Here is a 17944-nt window from a genome sequence, read left to right as displayed (position 1 = left end):
GTTCAAATCTAATTGAAAGTTAAAGTGCCCATGAACTCACTGATCATGCACAAGTTATTCTATTCATAAAAAGTGTCCGTGTAACAACTAAAAAGACTCCGTGCATCGTCTAAAAACAGTCCGTGTAACACCCCTTAATGTACTGTTTTTAGTATAGCTCTTCGGGGGAGGGGGCAAGGTCGTACAAGAACCACGTGCTAGTATGCATATATTGATTTTTAGATTTAAAGTACTACGTATACTAAATAAGAGATACGCTTAAAAATTTAAATAACGACATATGATACTTGTTTGGTTGTGGGAATTACATTATGTGTGTCAATAAGTAATCATATACGTGTGACTGCTTAAACATGGATAGGTGGTATGGACACACAGCGTTTTTACTCGTCTCTGTTTTTTACATCTCTGCGACCGAGGTAAGGATAGTTTCTAAATTTTATTGATTGTTTTTATATCATTTCAAGGATAATATTGAACATTAGTTTTATTATGAAGAAAACGTTTAACCTTGGGGTATTTCACGCCCCTTTTGATGGTCTTTTTCTTTTTACAATTGTGTCTACAGTGGGTGATTTATTGGTTTTATCGTGTTAATTTTCAAATAATCTAGTATTTTGATATTTTTTATATTTTTACACCCCTCCTCTTTTACTATTATTGTGATGCCTCTGCTTTTCAATTCAAGCTTCTTATATATGTAAAGTTAAAATTATATATTATTGTTTTTTGCTTGCCTTTTTATGTTCCCCATATGATAAAACAATATTTAGAAATGTTTAAATTGATGTTGAAAAAGTAATGGCAATACATATTTATTTTAACAGGGTTTGACTGATTATCGAGTGACTACAATTCTGGTAAGTGTAATCTATTTTTTGCAATACACATACAAAGTAAGAAATACCGCTATGAGACAGCAACCGAAAAACAAACAAAATAATGAACTAGACATCAATATTGAATCATTAGAATGGTTTTCTGCAGACAAAGGCGCATATTATTACAATATACAAGAGCTTGAAGAGGCAAATTCGCATAGGCTATCGTCCCCTCTTTTTTTTTATTTCTAACTTGTGTTTATACATTTTCTTTTCATAAATATTCGTTACCAATAGGATATTTTTACTTATGTAATGTGCTCTTGCTTTTATCCAATCGAAATTACAATAACATTAGTTTAATAATATAATATGATACCCGTTTATCCTTTTTCTACGAAAAATAAACCCCACCAAAACAGACCAAGACTGGAAAGGAAAATTAGTGCCCATACCACAAGCACTGGTGAAAGACGGAGGGACCTAGGGTTCCTAGGGTTTAAGCAAAAAATAAAAGGGATGTAAATGTCCGTGATGATAAAAAGTAATTGTCGAGATTACGCAACCATTTAAGAAAAAAAAATATGCTTGATTGAGTGAGTATTTGTTGCTCAACGGAAAACAAATATGACAACGGCAACCACTTGAACAACAAGCTTAAGAATTGGAGCCGGCACATACGGAATCTGGAGGCTGTTTTTTTTAACAATTTTTTACTAATTTTCTGTCAGAAGGAGGAACATCAAATGTTTGGTATTTTTTAATCTATACATGATTTTTTTTTTTATAAACATGTAAAAGTCCAACTGTAACAATTTAATTTGTCACATTCTTCAGGTCTCATATTACCCGTCTATTAATTATGAGACAAAATAAAGATAATTTAATTACCACTATCATAATTGTAGGGAGAATAATCAAAAACTATTCTCATTAGGAACAGTTACGGTACACCATCATTACAGTAAGATCTAGATCATGCACAATTCACGCTGACATATAAGTTTTTCGTGACCGGAATGACCTTGATAATTATAAAACTGCAAGCTTGCAAATAAAAGCGTAAACTTAATTCGAATATTGTAATGTATTGCAATTTAAAAATCATACCTTTTGTGCATGCATCTTTCACCTTTTGTGCACGAGTCAGCTAGCTGATAGTTTTTTTTAAATGTTACCGACTTATTCATTACATAAAATCGAGTTAACAACGTGTGTGCATTTAATTGAATTTCTAATTTTAGCTACTGTCATGTATTGTAGTATACTCAAATTTTCAAGACGGGGAAAAAAGGGGGGACTTACCATGTCATCGTAATGTCACGATATAAGCTATAACATAATAGGCAATTAAAGATAAGATAAATGTATGGTTGTTGATTACAGTGTATTGAAAGTGCGAATCCAGTTAGATCATTTTCACTGTCGTATGCGAGTATATCTACATGTACAGCCCGTAACAGAGAAGTGATCGAATTGATGTTTCTTTACCGTCAAAATTAGCTACGTTATCGACAAACTTAATTGAGTAGTGACCGAACTATTGGTACTTTAACGTTAAAAAGATTGACAATGCTGACAGCCTGACAAACTTTCATGTGTCGATAATCAAGTTTAATACTGATAATATTGAAAATAATTCTAATGATATGAAACAAAATATGTCCATGCACCATTTCGATTCGGCGAAATGTAGTCATTTCTTCAAAGTCAGAACAGAAAAAAATATTTATGGAAGGACGTCTTGATAGTATTATTTCCTTTACAAATTCAATTTTACCCAAAACTAATAGAAATATACTGGTAAACAATTAAAAAGGTGTTTGATAGGAATGAAGTCGTTTATTTTTTTCGGACTACATTGTACAATGTGTACCGTATGTGTGATGGATTTGAATTCAATCACTAACTTTGAAATGTTTTCTCATATGTATACACAAAAGGGAGGACTGGTATTTGTACTTCTGTTAGAATATGTCTTCGTCCGTTTCACATGCCAAACTTTTTTCTAGTACAGTTTAAACGGGAAAATTTTGTTGAGAACTTTTTTTAATATGACAAAATAACAAGCAAAACTATTTCTTGCAATGGCACACACAGAGAATATTTGTTTAGTAAAAATCAGTAAAAAAAAATTTCTCCAAAATATACCATGTCCAGGACCTGAGTTTTTAGCAGTGTACAAATGAAAATCGTCCGGAAAACTGCGCTTGCTGATATTTTCAGGGATCATGCAACATTTAACCTTTTACCCATAAACAACGTAGGTTCTCAATTACTAAAAAAAAGTTCTAAAAGATAATTTCAAATCAGAGTAAACATATTAACTTCCTTATATACAGTCGAATTTGTCTATAGGTAACACAAAGCTGGCTCTTTAAACGTTTGTATCATTTTTCTTTGACTTTAAAAACATGTAGGGGAAACGGATTTCCTAACCATTCACATATAATATTCCGTATTTCTGATTTTTTGTTCGATAACGTAAATTATACGACTTTTTTTTTATGACTACGTGAACTTGTGCCATTTATTTTTGCTGGTCTTTAGGAAGACAATTTACAATTGTGCAGTGAACGGAGGCACTTATACATTACCATATAATTCTGTTTGGAAACAAAAATAAATTCCCAATATATTAATATACATATTCATACATGTATTATATGTCAGGCGTGTACATGATTGGATTTTGTAGATATAACTAGCGCACAGAAAAAGTATCATGAATTTCGAGGCTTTCATATTCAAGGTTTTGAATTCTACCCTTGTTGAAAACATGTGGAGACCTCTACAGTTCCTTAAAACATCAATTATTTTTGGTAAATTGAGTGCCGTCTCCCTGAATATGCTAAATCTTAAGTTATATCTTTTCATTTTCATATTTTTTCCCCCTGTTAAATGCCGTACATCACATCATAAGAGGTTTAATTTTCAAATATTCGTCAATAACTTAAGATATAGAGCAATTTTGTCTTGAACATTTCAAATGTTAAAGGGTACATTTGTATTATTTACTTCGATTTGAAGGAAATTTATTTCATTTTTTTCTGTGACAAAATAAAAGCATGTCGGTATTGCAACAATGTATGATTGACATAATCCCGGGGACATAATAAACAGATAAGTATGAAAAAGAAAAGATATGGGGTATTCTGTATCAGACGAAAAAAAACTATTACAGTGTTGAATAACAAATGATAGAAATTTCGGAGATCCCGTATTTGATCCTTTACCGTTAAAATGAAAATGCCAATGACAGAGGTTGATTATAAAAAAATGTTTTACTGTGTTAAAAAACTTCGACTTAAACAATGAAAACTTACACGTTGGACATGACATATTTTGTCGATGAAGAAAATTAAATTATGTCACTTCTGAAATAAGTTTGTCGATAACGTTACTTATTCTGACGGTAAAGAAACGCAAATTCGATCACTTCTCTGTTACGGGCTGTAGATGATGGGTAGTCCATTATTATGATGTCTTGAAAGGCTATTATATATTTTTTCTTTGACGCCTTACGAATTTTTCGAAAACGTTTTCATATCCCAGGCATATATTACCTTAACCATATTTGACGCAACTTTTCGGAATTTCGGGTCCACAATGCTTTTCACCTTTGTACTTTAAAATTATTTCTGTTTTGATCTGAGCGTCACTAATGAATCTTACTAGTATATAGACTAGAGTCATCAGTTTTAGATAAGTATTAAAAGTTTGAAGCCCCCTTAGGAGTCTTACCCTTTCTCCTTAAAAGAAAAACAGATGTTTGTCGTTTGCTATAATTCCAGTGTTGCAAAAAAAAAAAAAACATTTGTATGGCGCGATAAACAAGCAGGAATAATGTAAAAAGTACAATATTTCTACGAGGACGATGGGCTGGATTTTCTACAGTTACTTTAATTCTTTAAACAGCGGTATGTTAGACAGGGACGAACATTTTGTCATACAACATAACATGTGATTTGCAAACCTATAAAAATGCTTCTACGCAGTATTTTTAGTATATGTATAAAAGAGAAGATGTGGTATGATTACCAATGAGACAACTATCCACAAAAGACCAAAATGACACAAACATTAACAACTATAGGTCACCGTACGGCCTTCAACAATGAGCTAAGCCTATACCGCATAGTCAGCTATAAGAGGCCCCGATAAGACAACGTTAAACAATTCAAACGAGAAAACTAACGGCCTTATTTGTGTAAAAAAATGAACGAAAAACAAATATGTAACACATAAACAAACGACAACCACTGAATTATAGGCTCCTGAAATATGTTTTTCTCTCATCATCAAATATAGCGTTCCAATACGGACGGACCTGACTGTGTATTTATACATCACAAACAGCCAAACGAAAAAACTTGGGGAAAATAGTACCACCCTGAGAACAACTGGGACTAATATTTATAATAAAGTGCACATTGTAAGAATCGATTTAAAAACTCCAAAGTGTTACATTAGCGGTAAATTATTTTTGTATGTATGGCTCCGTTGTTGCATGGTGAAAGGATCCATCATATTTTTAAAAAGGTATCCATCATTTTAAAACCATTTAAATATTGTTTACAGAATCCACCACTTGTCATGTCTCAAGGTGATGGTAGTAGCAGAAAGTTTGTTGGTCTTTTACCAGACCTTCTGGACAAAATAGGTCCAATGATGAATGCCACATTTTCTCTGACGCACGTGCAAGATAGCAGATATGGAACGTTAGACAACACCGGAAATTGGACCGGGATGATAGGAGAGCTTGTAAATAAAGTAAGTATAATTATTTAATGCGGTGATATAAATAAAAAAAGCAAACAAACAAAAAAAAAAACAAAAAAAAAAACCCGCACGTCAGATTAGTTAGACACTTATCAAACGAGTTTCTTGTACATGTAATCAAAATGTTCTCGAAATTATTGAACTACTGCATGCATATATATATGGTCTAGCGGGACGGCTGCAGTGCAGGCGATTTGGTGTCACGATATCACAGTAGCATGGGTTCGAATCCCGGCGAGGGAAAGACCAAAAATTTGCGAAAGCAAATTCACAGATCTAACATTGTTGAGTTGAAGTTTAGACGAGTTGTATTTACATTATGTACACAGCAATGTACCACCATCATTGATGGCGATCCGATGGATACATCTGTTGTAGGGTTGTCACTGACTCAGACGTACTTATGAATATAAATATTTTCTGTGACTGTATCTTACATTAATTTGTAGGATCCTTTACTATAGATAATTTAGCTGATCTGTAACAAAAACATCTTCATGCCTCATATATCATGTACTGTAGTACGCCGCTAGGTTAAAACTGACGTGGAAAGGTAACACATGGTCAGCGAAAGCTCTTTTTTTGAGAGCCCAGGTGGTCGTGTGGTCTAGCGGGACGGCTGCAGTGCAAGCGATTTGATGTCACGATATCACAGTAGCATGGGTTCGAATCCCGGCGAGGGAAGAACCAAACATTTGCGAAAGCAAATTTACAGATCTAACATTGTTGGATTGATGTTTAGACGAGTTGTATATACATTATGTACACAGCCATGTATCACCATCATTAATGGAGATCCGATGGATACATCTGTTGTAGGGTTGTGACACCAAATCGCCTGCACTGCAGCCGTCCCGCTAGACCACACGACCACCTGGGCTCTCAAAGAAAGAGCTTTCGCTGGCCATGTGTTACCTTTCCACGTCAGTTTTAATCTAGCGGCGTACTACATTACATGATATATGAGGCATACAGATCTTATTGTTACAGATCAGCTAAATTATCTATAATAGTAAAGGATCCTACAAATCAATGTAAGATACGGTCACAGCTTTTGATTTTGACATTTGATTATGGACTTTCTGTTTTGAATTTTCTTCACTGTTCAGTATTAATGATTTTACTTTTTTGTAGTAAAGTAGCGAAACGGTATTTTGTGAGAAGAAAGATATCTCTTTATTTGGCGATTAAAATACGCGAGGAAACGCTATATACGCCATATATTGATTCGCTATATAACGAACAAATTCCATTATCGTTTTGTTTTATGAATTTTATTCCAGCAAGCTGATATAGCAGCAGCAGCCTTGACCGTTACAGTCCAACGAGCAAATGCAGTACATTTTTCGCAGCCAATACTAGACTCTGGACTATCTATTGTTATGAAAAAACCTACTGCTGATGGTATATCCTGGAAGAGATGGAAGGGTTTACTAAGCTTTCTCAAACCTTTTACGACTGGAGTATGGATTGCTGTTATTTGTTCCTATGCCATTGTTTCCTTGCTATACGGAATTATTCTACAGTAAGATTTTTTGTATGTCATTGACGTAGATATGAAGGGCTCTATGATTGAAGTTCAGGTCGAAATGATTCAAACTACAAACCTATAGGAAATTGTCTTTGGGGTGTCATTTTACAAGAGTGCTTTGAAAAAGAGGGACGAAAGATACTAGAGGGACAGTAAAACTCATAAATCGAAAAGTCAAGCGTCTGATAAATTCGTTATACGGTTAACTTCTGACCCCCACAGGATCCATAGATGGTGAATAAATTTTTTGGGGATTCGGCCTCCGGTCTCACCTATTGATTTTACTAACCCTCTATGGATCCTTAGGGGGTCAGTAGCGAACCATATAACTTATATTAGAGTTACACGACGTTCCTAATAAAACGCCGATTTTGACGTTGTTCCACGGAAAGTTTCAAGCGTTGACCTTATATTCTACTCAATTGAAAATGCCGCTTAATTTACGAAGTTGCCTCTTTTTAAAACAAAATTTTAAATACATGAACAGTTTTTATAATGGTTTTGAAGAATTGTCTGCAACAATAACACCAGATAACAATTTTATGTCTTGTAATTTTTTTTTAATATATATAAAGTAGAATTTTGTTTGATAAAAAGCCTCTGAATTATTCTTTGTGTTATTTTATCCATCGGGACATTTAATTGGACACGGGAGAAATGACGATGTTTTAAAAATAAGACCGCAGTTACATAAAGATAACTTCAGATAGCTTCTTCGGGATACGTTTATTTTTTCTGATATAATTAAAATCCATTTTCGTCCGTCATATCTTATGAAAGTGAAGACAGAAATTTTTTCCACGGATTGAGCAGCTAATTGGGACATTTTTTTCTCTTTTTTATTTAAACTATTCTGATGATCTTCCTTCTCTTACAGTTAAAAACGTCTATTACTCTATTTAACGTTGAATATATGCAATACAGTTGCAAATTTTTAAATAATTCTACCTACTAATAAATCCGCACTGGGATTTCATAGACGCATAAAAACAAATTTGTAACAGCGGGACACTATTGAAATGACTTTTTAGGCATCGAAATGAACAAAGTTTTTTCATTAAAATATAGATGTTCCAGACCATATGAGTATTTGGCCCGTACGCGTACGGTCCGGACCGTATACGTTTACTAATACGGTCCGACCATACGCGTACGGTCGGACCGTATGAATATGCGCGTACGGTCCAGTACGATCTGACCAAACATGTTATTCGATCATATGGGTTAAATTGAAACAATCTTTATTTTTAGTTTTACAAATTGTTATTGATAATTTATTACAATTAGATAGATAAAATGAACAAACGAATAATTGAAATTAGGTATTTTTCTAACTGTATGTCTGAATCCTTCCTTTTTTGGTACTCTCGCCCAAGGTTACACAATTCAAGTATCGTAATATTTTTAGAATTTTCATGTAAAAAACTATGCATTTCATGCATGTTCTTTTGCATTTGCATTTTTTGGTAAAGTTGCTAAATATTCTAAAATAATTGTCAGAACTCCCACTTCATGTTTACTTCCGATATCTTCATTTTCAGCGTTCATAATACAATTAATGTACAACTGATCGATATGCTTAATACAAGAGATTAGCATATTTAATTAGCGTGAATTAAAAAAAAGTTAAAATATAAAGTTTTTGTTTCAATTACAATTGAACTTTGATAATATCAACTTGATAGTTCAGTTATGTTGATCTGCTATATACATTTGTATCAAATAAGCATGACCAATATTTTTAATATTAGTCAGACCGTACGCGTACGGTCCAAATAATCATACGGTCTGGAACATAGACAAAGCACAAAATCATCTTTGGTATTTATTTCTATGGCTTATTTCCTTTCGAATGAAACATTGATATTTATTGTGTAGGATAAGAGCTTGAATTTGAATAACCCGCCTTCTAACCCAAATTTTCAAAGTGCCACAATATATTTCTTTATTAAATTATTCAATATTATTTCTTTATCAGGTTTGATCCAATGGAAGAGGATGGTACTGACAGCATTAAGAAGAACATTACTCGTGGATTTCCCGTCATGTTTTACAGATTTTGTTTTCAAGGTTGGTATTTGTTGTATCATGAGAAATATTTTTTTTTCATAGCATAAAAGAATGAAAAAAGTGCATAATTTTTTTCGGAACCCCGGAAGTCTTTTCGAAATATATCTGAGGTGTTTTTCTAGGACTACCTGCGTACTATGTAATAGACTAGTTAATTAATTGATCTAATAATATGTACTATGTAATAGACTAGTTAATTAATTGATCTAATATATTATTAATTACCGTTATATAACGCTGTTGGAGAGATAACTTTAAAGTGTTTATTCAGACTATGTATATTATAATAACATCAGTAGTTTTAAGATGGGTGAAGTTTTTTTCTGAAGTACAAGTTGTGTACCAATATGGGATCAGATTTTAAGCGAAAAAGTGAAAGTCAGTAAATAGACGTTTTTGTTGATTTTAAAGGAGAAGATTCAGTAAGACCTCTTTTTGGCCCCAAAATATAGAAGTTTTACAAAATTGTTAAAATGTAAACTTTTAGTTATTTGTTGGATAGTAGAATGGTTCTGCTGCAGAAATATGGGATGTTTTTGACAATACAATGCACATATATTGGGTACTAGCACCATTAAGTCATGCTAAATTACTGAAATCCACAATTCCAGCATTTTAGTTCAATTTTAGACGGTTTCTGTGTAAAGCGAATTCGTGTTCCTCCAAAATATTAAAAAAGAAGTTGTATTTGATGATAATACATAATATATATAAAGATTGAGAATAAACACTGATGCGGCCACTTTGGTTTTTGACAAAAACCATCTGAAAAGTGACATTTTTTTGCATATTTGCTAGATTTGTCATATTTGAGCTTGAATCAGATCGTTTTTAATGACTAAAAAAGTTAAATCTTTCACATAAATTAATTGAATCATATGAAATAAACACTCAAGTGTTTAAGAAGTGGTCAAAATCTTTCGTCAGATTTAACTGAAATTTGAGGCCAAAATCGGTCCCTACCGGACCTACTCCTTTGGCCTTTTTTGTGAAATAAAAAAAGCAACATTAAAATTCTGAACACACATACCGGTAGTAATTTACAAGTTTTCGATGAATCTACAAAATAATTTTACAGCCTTATAAGTATAACGCGTTTTCATCAATCAACTGTACTAATATGATCAAATATGACATAATTTTGCTTTTAATTGGCCAGACACTTACAATATTTCAATGATTAAACACACGCAAATGTTGCCGTTTAAATGTCGTCTTAATTTCCAGGATTAACTGGCATTATTTTCATATAATTCTTTAAAAGTAGACATGCAATCGTAAGCCCAAGTGCTGGTTTGGCATTGAATATTAGATAATTGTTTATTAAAGATGTATAATTGTTTTATATTATTGTTGTACTGTGGATTCTAGTCAGGGATTACTCTGACGTCCAACGGCTGTTTTACCTGACAATCTGGGGCGACATCTTGTCTGGCAAATCACCCTTTGGACGTCAGAGTAATCTCGGACTATGTGCATTCATTCATTTTCTATTGATACTTATTTTCGCGGATTTCGTGGGTTCAAGGGAACCACGATTTTAAGTGTTCAACGTATTACAAATTTTTCGAAGGAGAGATTCTGATTAAACCACTAAATTAAATATCCATAAATATGCAATAAAATTGAGAATGGAAATGGGGAATGTGCCAAAGAGACAACAACCCGACCAAATAAAAAACAGCAGCAGAAGGTCACCAACAGGTCTTCAATGTAGCGAGAAATTCCCGCACCCGGAGGCGTCCTTCAGCTGGCCCCTAAACAAATATATACTAATTCAGTGATAATGAACGCCATACTAATTTCCAAATTGTACACAAGAAACTAAAATTAAAATAATACAAGACTAGCAAAGGCCAGAGGTTTTTCTCAGTCAAGAAAATTAGTACCCATGAAAACATACGAGTCCGCAGTATAAGAATTACAAACTGACATTGATTGTTTGCTTGAAGTAGCTTCTGTTCAATGTAGACTGAAATATTCTTGTTATAAAGAACATTTTGCTCTCTCCTCCGAAGGACAACATGTTAAGTCACCCACTGGATGTTCTATTCTAAGGGGCTGGTGTTTTTGTTTTCGATAAAAGTTAGATTTTAGTAAAAATGCAAATGCTTAGGGTAGTAAGCATTGGCAACTAGGTGACAAACCTATTTTGTTAAAAACAAACACTTCTTAAAACATTGAGCTCGCTTTGAAGATATTTTCCGAATGTCGCTTTTCATTTCATAATTAATTTGACCGTTATTTTTAATAAACATTTTTTTTGGGGGAAAATCCTGGTGATTTTTAACATTTATTCAAGGACGTGTATTGGATTTTACATACGTCATTGGTCTTTCCTAGACGTAAAATTTTAATAAAGTTCTATAAAGACTTCCTTTTGATATCAGTATAAAAACAAAAATGAAATAGCCTGCTTTTGTACATCATGTACATCTTCCCTAGAAACGGAATCTTACATGAAATGCTGATATAGATTTTACATGCTTACATGAAATCTTTTCTTGTATCAAACATTCTAAACACGGCTGGTTTCATTTCGAGGGTTTCAACGTTTGACTCTAATCATAGAATATAATTGCTCTATGCTCTAATTAAGATAATTACACATATATGTAAGGTAGATATTAGTAGCTTGTAAACGCGTTCGAGGAAGTATTATAATGCTTATCAAAGTAGCTTGCGTCATACTAAATTTCGCATCATATGTAGCATATCTCTAAAGCAACTTTAAGAAGCTAATGCTCATTCGACAGGTCAAATAATAAGCCATTCTGCATGTATATATATAAGGTGGCCCAAGAAAGAACATATGTATTCCGAATAACATACGGTGTTCCGAAAGACTACGGACATCGTCCAATATATACTGCGTAAACTCCCTGCTGGTTTACGCAAACAAAATGTGTCCATAAAACACAGATGCCCCATTCACACTTTCATATTATATGTCCATTGGACCGTGCAAATGGTGTAAAAACTCTTTAATTTGGCATTAATTTCGACCATTAACTTTAACATGAAGCTGGACAGACGGGCGAACGGGCTAACCAGAAAATGACTTTGGACCAATGTAGGCTAGAAGTAACTATTTTGAACTACGGCTTTAGTTTGTAACCCGGATGAGTTTTCTCTCAACCGATTTAATGCAGATTATAATGCATTGATTTGCATCATAATCGGCAATTCCGTACGTACTTGGTATATATTCTATCACCCGAAATTTGTTTGTGATAAAACACTGTCCGCAAAATGAATGGCCATGAATTAGAAACATTCTTTTTGCAGAATATCCATCAGAAGATACGATTAATTTTTCGTCTTCATATTGGAAAACGAAAACGAGAAAAGATGAACGATTACGTTTAGGCTTTGGTCAATGTAGGCGATAGGTGACTATATATGCTGAACTACGGCTTTAGTTTGTAGCCCGGATGTGTTTTCTCTCAATCGATTTATGACCTTTGAACACATGTATGCTACTTTTGCCTTGTTCTTTTGGCTACAATACTTTGCAGAGAACAATAATTGCTAGTTTCTGTTGCATTTAAAGATAAAGATATTCCTAGACATTCCGAAATCTATTAAAATACTTTCCATAGAACATTCATTTGTATTGTTTCTGTTGCATAAAGATAAAGATAGTCCGAGAAATACAAAATCTGACTTATTTTCTTCTTCTTTGTTTATATATTTTTGCAGGCAGTTTTAGTCCATCAACCTGTACATCTCGTTCTGCAAAGATGTTGACATGTTTTTGGTGTATATTTGTTATCCTGATCTTTGCCTCATACATAACTTCCCTTGCTGTCGTCTTCCGTAGTGGAGACGATGAACTCCTAGAAACACCAATCCATTCGTTCGAAGATTTGCCCCTCCAATCTGAAGTCGAATACGGAGTTCCTTATAACAGCATGACATATCGATATTTCACACTAAAGGCCAAAGACAAGACAGACGAAGCAATTGGAAAACAATTAAAGAAATCTAAAGATCAGATGCCAAAGAATGTAGCTGAGGGGGTGAAACGGGTTCGTGATAGTGAAGGTGACTATGTTTTTATCACGGAGGAACTTTATGCACGTACAGAGTCTGGAAAACCTCCGTGTGACCTGGTACTCGTACACCACTCAAAACATCGTGGGTCTTACTCCTTTGCATGTGGACTGGAATCAAAAGCGTGTCATGATTTAGATGTTGCCTTGGTATCACTGAAAGAAAATGGTATTCTTGAAGAGCTGATTGGTAAATGGTACAAATCTCAATGTGACACCGATTTTGATGACGATTACATCAAGTACGTCACTTCCTTTGAGGACAAGAAGTTCCAGGCAGGACTTTTTTTTAGGACTGATGGGATATCTATCGATAAAATCGGGAGTCTATTTATATTGCTTTCACTTGGTATTGTGGTTAGCATTGGGCTTCTGATTTTCGACATCTTCTTTGAAAAGAGGTTTGAGGTCAGTATTTAGGATTATTCAGATATGTACATAAGTAAAATAAATAATTACGAAAATGTTGCAAATTTCACGTACAAATCCTTGTCTGTTATCACGTATTAAAAACATTTTAATATATATCATTAACGTCTCGAACATTCGTCTACGTTTTCCGTTTTCTTTAAAACCCATGGAATGATGAAACTAATCATAACATACTTAATACGCGATTTTAATGAAAATAGATTTGCATAGCGAGTGATACATTTAATCATCAAGGAAGCAGTTTACGCGGGTATATACTGTAACAAATCACCATAAAAAATATTTTGAAACGAAATTATTCCTTTTCACTGCAAAACGCGTTACCTTTTGTTTTTCTCATTCTCGTACAAATTCGTTCCTTGGTCTAGGTTTCAGAATGGTCTATTAAGTATTTTCTGAAAATTGATCAGTACTCTTTGAAAAAATAGATACGAAAGATACCAGAGGGAGAATCAAACTCACAGATAAAAAAACAAACTGACAACGCCATGGCTAAAATAAAAAAAAAGACAAACGGACAACCAATAGAAAAGAAGGCACAACATAGAAAATTAAAAACTTAGCAACACGAACCACACCAAAACCTGGGGTTGATCTCAGAATCTCCGGAAGGGTAAGCAGATCAGGATATATAATGATGTGATTTAAACCACGTTTGAATCCAATCTCAATTGACAGGGAATTATAGTTCTTTCCATCTACTTCTATTTTCAGCACTGATAAATATTTATCGTCCAGATTTAAATATAGATATATGTACAAGTAACCTAGTTTGCTAGATATGTCGTCAGGTACATAGACCAAACAAAAAATAAAATATAGGTAGTATGAGTGCCAATGAAACAACTTTCCATCCAAGTCGAAATTTATAAAAGTAAATTACCAGGCTTCTCACAAAGGAACTCAAAGTTACTCAATTTTATTACGGCACAATATATATATACACAAGACAAATAAATATATTTCACAGCACAGGACAAACACTCGACTATACCACTGACAGTCACATATAACAAGTAAATTTAATGTTAAATATAGCGTCTAGCCATTAGAAATGTTCAATATATTAGTCCAAACAGTCGAAAAAATACATGAGCTAGCCGCCATAACTGACATATTCCTGACTTGGTACAGACATTCGTAAAAGACGTCATTTGCAATATCCTGATATATTGTCAATTTGTGATTTAGACAGTTGATGGAAGTTCAACTACCGTATAGTGGGTTATTTTCGCGGGGTGTAAATTTTCGCTTATTTTCGCGGATAGGACAAATTTAATCGCCAATAAAAATTCCGTCAATTTAAAAGTACACATACAGTACCTGGCCAAAAATATTCGTCACCTTAATGTTTTTTGCTATCAATTCATATAAAAACACATTTTTTCAAAAAAATAATTTGAGGGTATTTATGGTGGGATTTTGATAAACAAGGCATTAAAAGACGTAGAATCGTCTAAAGTATGTTTGTTCATTTGGTAATAGTTTTGTCCTCATACACATGCAATGAATTTTTATAATTTAATTCGGTTGAATATATAGCAAATTTCTGAACAGAAAATACTATTTTGTTTTTATTTTGTGTCCACATAACAATATACATATATAACCAAATAAACAAATAAACCTGTAACAATTATGCTACTTTTGGTACCAAGTTGCATAAAATCAAACCAACAATGACCCCAAAATATTTTTTTGAAAAAAGTAGTTTAATATACACTATTTAGGAAAAAATTTCAAGTGACGAATACTTTTGGCCACACTCTGTACAAAGGTATTGATAAAAGTTTTTAATCCGCCAAAATAATAACTGCTGAAATATTTCGTATACCTTATTCAATGAAAACGACAAAATTTTGCACCCGCGAAAATGAACCGTTTCTGCCATGGCTGGTCTCTTGTGGTCAGCTGACCCGTCATATTAGAAACAACTGCTTCGTCATTGCGTGGTCTAACTGGAGATATATGATTTATTTTGCTCTTTTTTATAGATACTCCCTTCATATTCACCATACAGAGTTGAGACAAACACTGCATTATAAACTCAAATTAAGATTTATAATATTATAATTTGGTTGCTGTCTGTCTGACTGTTACAATGTGTTATTTACAGGAAAATTGGTACCGTTAATGTTATCAATACCGTTAATGTCTGCGTAACGTTTGGACTACTCCGTCCACCGTGTTAAAAATAATAACCTGACTCAGCCTCTGGACAACATTTTCGTGCGGTTATTAATATCAATTGATATTTTGTTATCTGATTGTTATACTTTTTCTTTTGAATTTTCAGAAAAAGATGAGGGGCACGGCAAGAGATGATCAACCTTTCGAGAGCATAACAAATGATATGCAGTGATAGTGTGTATGCCTTTTTCCCTCGTGACTTATGTTTTTGTTTTGTTTTGAAAAACAAGTGTTCCAAAAGAACTTTATATCAGACATGTCCCATGAAGTAATATCCCTAATCGTGAGTGCAATAGGCATTAACTTGTAAAGATTCCCGCTTGACGTGCTTCATGATATTTACGCTGAACAGTATACGAATATTCAATATATAAATAGCATATTCAAATGCTTAATAGTACAATGTAGTATGTTAGAATTTATAACAGATTAGTGCTATGAATTATCCATAATGCTTTAGAATATGTTCCCGATCAGATTTATCATGACTAAAGATTCAATGAGCATTTAAGAATATGTTTTCGATAGGAATTTGAAATGTGCCTGATGAGGGGAAATGCGGAAAGCCCTTTAAGATAAACGCAATTTATAAAGAGGTGTTTCCATTTTCAGTAGGCTTTTCGTTTATCATATCATAGACACAATTTAGTCATGTGACCATGACGTCATCAACATTGTTTCATGATTTTGTCTGGTTTAAATGATGGAAATTTAGAATTAGATTACTAGTATAAGAAATAACTATAACATTGTTGCTGTCTATTCGAAATAACATAAATGTGGTGCACACTGATTTCTATTCTGTAATCAAATTGTTACACTATATAAAAAATATAACTTGCATGTTTTACTTTATTATTTCTTTTCTCACTTGTGTGTTACTTTGGAGAGACTTGGTATTAATGAGCCGTTTTGCCTATTTTTAAATGTTAATCGAAGTAGCTGAAAATATTGATGATTGTTATTGTTTTGAATGTGTAGGAGATCTTTTATTGTGTGTCGTATGGGAAGTTAGTGAAATTCTTCAGCTGAGTGTGTAGTTTAGAAACTGACCACAATAGAGTTACATGCATATACTGTATTTCAGAAAAATATAATTTTAATAAAAGATTTAACGAAGATGTGTAATTCTTGATAACTCTTATGGTTGGGGTTGTTTCTTCGCTTAATGTGCATTTTAAATTGCATTAAAATTCAAGAATTAATTTTGCTAAGTTAGAAAGCCATGGTGAAATACAATTATGTTTACTACCGCCATTAAGGGGGGTTGCTGAAAAGTAGAAACTTATATGTAATAATCTATGTTTACCACACTTTGAAGTGAAGAGACGATATGTAAAAAGAAAAATGACAAAAATACTGAACTCACAGGAAAATCCAATCGGAAAGTCAATAATCACATGGCAAACTCAAATGACAAAACTCAGCAAAAACGAATGGACATGAGCTGTCATATTCCTGATTTGGTACAGGCATTTTCAAATGTAGAAAATGAGGGATTAAACCTGGTTTTATAGCGATGATTTTGTTCTGGAACAAACAGTCTGGGCAAACACATATTACTAGTATAAAAAGTCCTTGGTTACAGGATTTACATGCATACCAATTCGATGTCAGTAACTTATGTCCTCAGACAAATTTTCTTTTGAATTTACATGTATACGTATGTCATCCATATTTCTATGTAAAAACGTCCATGATCTTTATTTGAGTAGGAAATGTTTGATAAAAGAAATCATTTACATGTATTCCACATTCCAAACTAAAAGATAAGTTGGTATTGCTTTGTTTAAAAAAAAAAAGGCCAACGTAGATACAAGTATCTTAACTTATGGAGGGATAAATCCTAGTTTTTAAAGGATTATTCTGATTCAGACAAAACATTCTCTGAAACTGTCATTATGAAGATGCTTGATTTCTTGACTGACAATATATGTGTTACGTTTGGATAATATCCAGTGTCCAGTTTGAAGGTCATTTTATTTAGCGTACACATGCATGCACGTTCTGATTAATCAATAGTCATGTATGAAAAGCATAAACAATTTGAAGGTAACTAATAA

At 33.2% G+C, this 17944-nt stretch overlaps 1 protein-coding gene across 1 annotated transcript; it reads left to right on the top strand.

Moving 5' to 3' along the window:
- The first annotated feature begins 237 nt into the window (after nt 1–237).
- LOC143042467 (glutamate receptor U1-like) lies at nt 238–16344 on the top strand. The gene is made up of 7 exons (XM_076214765.1): nt 238–419; nt 828–860; nt 5403–5594; nt 6887–7128; nt 9113–9204; nt 12907–13667; nt 15988–16344. Exons 1-7 carry the CDS (start codon nt 354–356, stop codon nt 16051–16053), a joined length of 1452 nt encoding a protein of 483 aa, XP_076070880.1. The 5' UTR covers nt 238–353; the 3' UTR covers nt 16054–16344.
- Nucleotides 16345–17944: the final 1600 nt, after the last annotated feature.

The sequence above is a fragment of the Mytilus galloprovincialis genome, chromosome 8, assembly GCF_965363235.1.
Source record: "Mytilus galloprovincialis chromosome 8, xbMytGall1.hap1.1, whole genome shotgun sequence".
NCBI lineage: Eukaryota > Metazoa > Mollusca > Bivalvia > Mytilida > Mytilidae > Mytilus > Mytilus galloprovincialis.
The sequence above is the reverse complement of the archived record's forward strand: the minus strand, read 5'-3'. Positions and strand labels throughout refer to the sequence as shown.